Source organism: Bombus affinis, chromosome 15, assembly GCF_024516045.1.
Source record: "Bombus affinis isolate iyBomAffi1 chromosome 15, iyBomAffi1.2, whole genome shotgun sequence".
Lineage (NCBI taxonomy): Eukaryota > Metazoa > Arthropoda > Insecta > Hymenoptera > Apidae > Bombus > Bombus affinis.
In genome coordinates this window covers 85,146-91,090 of record NC_066358.1, presented here as the reverse complement: position 1 = coordinate 91,090, position 5,945 = coordinate 85,146, and the positions used below count along the sequence as shown (strand labels likewise).

The following is a 5,945-nucleotide window of genomic DNA, read 5'->3' as shown; positions in this document are numbered from 1 at the left end:
GTCTACTTTGAATCGTGAACTATCGAAAAATAATTCTACATAGAAACGGAAAAATCACTAGGAGAAAACACCGAAGTAAATTTAAAAGAAGGATAAAGGAAATTATACAATTATAAAATTAAAATCATAAAATTTAGATTATAAGATACAATAAGATTTATTGAAGTTAGATCGCTTCTACATTAATAACACTGCACTGACACTTCTGCAATGCTAAAACTGTGTAAAGAAATGCAAATCAAACATACTCATCCTTTGACCAAAATATATTAGGAGTAGTATACATAACAGTAGCAGATCCAGGAATAGTTATTGAATTTGTGAAGACGGTGGTACCTGGATGAAGATTGGAACCAACGCTGACGGTATGAACTATCAGAGTAGGAGAAAGTGGCAGAACAGCTCTAGCATTTACGGTGACAGGTACATTGGCAAAATTAAACATAACAATTACAGTGTCGTTTCCTAGAGTGCGAGTAATACTCAGAACCCTTTGGTCGTATACGGTAACATTTAAGGAACCGTATGCGATCACTGGTCGCCTTTTCACGCTCATCACACTTTTGAATATCTGGTAATGAGAGTAATATAGCTCCTTCTGAGCTTTCAGGTTCAGGGTCTTGTAATTTGGATGCACGGGCAGCCAGGTTTTCGCACTGGTGGAGAATCCAGCATTGGTGCTGTTGTCCCATTGGTACGGTGTTCTTTCGGGATCTCTGGATTTCAGAAAATATCTGGCGGGACCAGCGTTGCAACCAGCTGGATCGACAGTTTCGGCGTACGTAAATTGTCTGTCTATCATTCCGATTTCATCACCGTTGTAAACAATCGCTATGCCAGGTAGGAGCAACGCCATTTCGGTAATCTCATCAGCTCGTCGACTTCCGAATCTCGAGGCCACACGATGATTATCATGATTGCCCACGACCCAGTTCGGCACGCTACCCTGAGGCACGGTATTGACCCATTTGTCTATCAGATTTTTAAAGTCCATTGCGGTAGATTCGTTGTTCAGGTCTCTAATAAACATAAAGTTGAAGGGGACATTGGAGCCAGCATTGTAGAATTTAGTGGTTAGGTCATGAGTGGTGTAGGCTTCCGTGAGAATCAACTTTGGATCGGATCGGGTACGATTGGAGTGTTCATCCATCAGTTTCCTCCAGCTCCGGAGCGTCTCGTAGGTCTCATTCTGATCTCTCGTATAAATATGCACCAGGCTATCGTAATCGTCTTTAGGGACATCGGTCCTATTTGCGCTCGGCTCGTCCCGAAACTTGGCGTCCTCGAACATATGATTGATAGCGTCAATGCGGAAACCATCGACACCGCGATTCATCCAGAAAGTCAACACGTTTTTCATCTCCTGATCTAAAGCCTTATTGCGATAATTCAAATCTGGCTGACCTGCAGCAAACTGATGTAGGTAATACTGCTTGCGGACGTCGTTCCACTGCCAGGCAGATCCCTGGAAGTTGCTCAACCAGTTATTTGGCGGCAGTCTGGTACCATTTACGATTCTGCCATTGTGCCAGACGTAATATCCATCGTACGGCTTGATCCTTCGAATACTCTTTTTGAACCAGGGATGGTCGTTAGAGCTATGATTAGGCACAAAGTCCATGATCACTTTGAGCCCGAGGGACTTAGCCTTAGTTACCAATTTGTCGAAATCTGCTAAAGTTCCATAATCTGGATCAATGTCTGTAAAATTGGAGATGTCGTAACCGAAATCAACTTGTGGACTCCTATAGATTGGCGATAGCCAGACGACCTTAGCACCAATGTCCTTAACGTGTTCCAGTTTGCTGGTGATACCATTCAGGTCACCGATACCATCTCCGTTACTGTCTTTGAAACTTCTGGGGTAGACTTGGTACACGATGATATTTTTGTACCAATCCACATCCACTCCCGCGCTTAGCGCGAACAGCAAGGAACACGTTGCAATCGTTAGCCGAAACATGATGGATTACTGAACCAAGAGAAACACAGTCGACTATTTATAAAACGTGATGTTATTGATTATCTGTTTACATATATGCTTCGATTATCTGTTTACTAAATTTCTTTCACTCAGTTAATGGAAGATAAGTTCGTTTCGAATAAGTGTCAACGATAACGAAAAGATAGTTAGGTACTCGAATACTATCATGCATCGCGTATCAATTTATATTTTGTTATCTGATGCTACGTTGGAAAGAAATTTTTTATATCAAAATTGTTTTTTTCCACATTCGATAGTTTAAACAAACTGAATACTCGCGAGGGATTGGAAGATTTTTTCTATAAGTGGAGTATATTATACGGAACACAACTTCTGATAAGATTCATCGAAGTATAGAGTCATTTGAGAGACGGTTAACACTTAGAACCGCATGATCTCGTGTGTACAAGGCGTTTATACATACCAATCTAGTTTCTATCGTTCGCCGACTAATTATATGGCCAACTGCACTCGAGCAAATCATTTACCTGCCTTCTTTTCATCGAGGTTAATTATTTAAAGCTGCAGTTCTGCCGTCGCAAATAAACTCGCGATTCATCAGCGTCACTACAATCTTTTCCCCTTCTTATATCTGTAGGAAATCTATTATCGACGCGTTAACGCGAAATTCATGTAAAATTTCCAACTACGACGAGCATTAGCTTAACGTTAACTAATTAAAGAGCCGGTATAAAGATACAATCTCATTTCTGTTAAAATGAACAATTTTTTCAGATGGAGATATGTATATTCTAAACTATGACAACGAATCGCTATGTTTCGATGTAAAAGAGGATTTCGATTTATTACCGAACAATGTTAAATTTAGTTTCAAATAGAAATATTTGATGAAAGATGATACGTAAAGAAGAAAGAATGATATAATATTGTATAGAATGCAATAGGCCACAATAGATTGAAACCTTTATGTGAAAGCTGTTTTCATACATCGCATTGGGAACAGGGCTAACTTATTATTATCGATAACAATCCTATATAATCGAAGTGGAAAGAAAAACAGTTGAACCAGCGATAAGTATTATTTACAAAGAAATAAATAGTCGGTCGAAAGTATTTCAAATCAGAAGTTGAAAGGATTTATCTATTTTTTTCTTTTTTTTTTTTTCTTGACAATTAGAGTATGACGTTGCCCCGTTTTATTTTTGGATCCATGCAATGAATTCGAAACAATTTATCAAAATTTCAACTCTCCATAATATTGAAATTTTCACGTTAAGATATTCAACCAGGGCACCCACCTACTTTTACTTACAAAGTAGTTAGCTGTCTGACTAAACAACCCCGATATACTAGAAAGGTACTCCCAAATAGATATAGTTCTTTTATTATCTCAAATTGACGATCTCCATACTTAAATTCCTTACACTTATTCTTCGTCTCTGTTTTCTGAAATATCAGTATTTTAGTTTTTTCTATGTTTACCTCTAAATTTCTTATTTTACAGTATTTTGATAAGAATTCAAGTTTGTCTTGTAGATCTACGATATTTATCAACAGTATAAGATCGTCTGAAAATAGTAGTAGTTCCATTTCTTTAATTATTGTATGATGTTCACTTTCTCTAAAAAAAACTATCTATAGCATGCAACTTTTGCAAAAAAAGAATTGAGCTAAGCGAGTGACCTATGATATTGCTTGTGTTATGTCAATTTCTTCAGTTTGACCGTCAATTTAGCTCTTTCATATAGATTTCTCAGAGTTTGTACGAATTGTGAACGTAGCCCCATTTGAAATAGTTTCTGACAGAGTGGGTGCATTACTGACTTGAAAGCTCTTTTGAAGTTTATAAAAGCTGCTATTAATTTCCTCCTTTTTCCGCCAGGACCATTGAAATTTGAACATTCGAAACAAAAATCCAGTCTATATCCCTGTTGACTAGAATTGCTATAAAGGTTTTCCAGGAGGTGTTTGCCAGAGTTATATCCTTGTAATTCCGGGAGTCATTGATACTCCTTTTTTTAAATTTATAGTAAATTAATAGTACTTGTCCAAATTCACGCCAACTACCTGATATATTTCAAGTATTCATAACCTTGACGAATATTTTTTTCCCGTCCTACCTTAGAGACTAGAGAAGACCCGAGTTCCATTGAGGAACTTTTTTGATATATGAAATTTCTGTGTCTAGGTTGAATGCCTACTTTGATTATTCGAGGTGGATATATTATTGTATAAAATTTCTCTATCTGTTCTTTACCTAATATTTTGTCTTTATTCATTTTGTATCTAAGAATTCTTTCATCTTCTTCCAAAATTCTTGAATAATTCTTGTGCTAGCCAGAACTTTTTGTAACTCTTCTAAATAATTCCTTTTACAGTAAATACATACATATATTTTAATCTTTTTGCAATTTATTACAAAATTTTATAACTATTAATACTATTTATAACGTAAATAATATTATGTCCGAAATATTTTATTAATATTATAAAAACCTTCATGACTGAATTTTTTCAATGTTACTAAATTTTTTATCTTAGAAACAAAATTAGTTGCAAAAATAAAGATTATTAATAATGAAAAAATATTGATATCAAACAACATTTATTATATTGAATTATTAAATACAAAATAATAATAATAATGACGTATCTTTCTCCATCTTTGCTGGGGCCGCGAACTTTCCACGCACCCAATCGATCCACTTTGAATTGAACCCGGGATCGCGAGAATGAGAGAGGAACAGCCGGGTTTTCTTCATTCGCGAAAATATACATTTTCATCGCAATATTTTCATACAAATTTTCAGACAATGTATGAATATTTAGATATTACGAAACTATGCCGTTTTTCATGATTTATAACATTTTTTCTTTCTTTTATATTTTTCCGATTTGCGAACTGTCACATTCTCAACCGCGCGTAATAATATACTATGTAGAACAGTATATCTGATTCATGATGCTGACAGGGAAAAGTAAAACCATAATAATCTAATACTTTATACACTGTCAGAAATCTGTTTGCTCGATATAGAGGGTTGCAAAAAAATGTTCTACGTATTAAGATTAAATTCAAAAAGTGCGGATTTCTACGAATCAATTGTCCGTTAGTTTTCACATTGATCAGTTGCGTAACTAAAATAGCATTTTTATTACACACTAATGTTTCCAACCACAATTCGCAGCTTTTACAAATCTTAATCTTCACCAATTTCTTGCGAAGATAGCCTGTAAGTATACAAATATGTATACAAATATGTAATTAAATACAATATGTAATTAAATATGTAATTAAAAGACATATATATGTCGGGTTCACATTAAGAATAGGGTTAGGGACGTATAACGAACTTTTACTAGGATTAGCCATTGTTATTACACAATAGAGGTAATGTTTATTAACACAATCGTGAGTATTACAAAGTTATCAAGTGACCGCGGTGATTAGATACTAATGACGGTGGCCTCAGGTTCGATAACGAAATCGCGGTCAACGGGATAGCGAACTTTACTTTTCGTCAACGTCTAAGTTGTGCTCAATGTTAAAACGTGGAGTAATCACAGCGTGTAAGAACGATACTTCAATCGTTGATGATATCGTACGAGAGAGTGTCTCTCCGTCACAGTGACGCTGTAGAAGAAAACTATGATGGGTGTATCTAAGGGCCTTCGTTCGGAAAGTGAGGAAAATTGAAGTTAATGTTAATTGGCCAATTTCCATATTGTTGGTTAGAGAAGGATGCTAGCCGCCCTTGAGAGAAAGTTGCTAGCGGGAAGCGTCATTCCCCTATCTTCCCGTAGTTGGGACAGAGACTGTTTGTCTGTTTGAAGGATTTTAGTTAACCAAATCTTAAGATTTATAACGGGTCCTCAGGCTAGCTGAACATGTACTGTGGACATGCGTCGACATCTAGTAACCATCTTACCCGAAGAAAAGGGTCTGTGTGTGGCGAGCCACGGGACAGAAACCGTTGGAATGTTTACTGTCGAGTGCCGC

At 36.3% G+C, this 5,945-nt stretch overlaps 1 protein-coding gene across 1 annotated transcript; it reads right to left on the bottom strand.

Moving 5' to 3' along the window:
- Nucleotides 1–132: 132 nt before the first annotated feature.
- Nucleotides 133–2,020, bottom strand: LOC126924767 (alpha-glucosidase-like). The gene has a single exon (XM_050739593.1). The coding sequence runs from the start codon at nt 1,961–1,963 to the stop codon at nt 239–241; it is 1,725 nt and encodes a 574-aa protein (XP_050595550.1). The 5' UTR covers nt 1,964–2,020; the 3' UTR covers nt 133–238.
- Nucleotides 2,021–5,945: the final 3,925 nt, after the last annotated feature.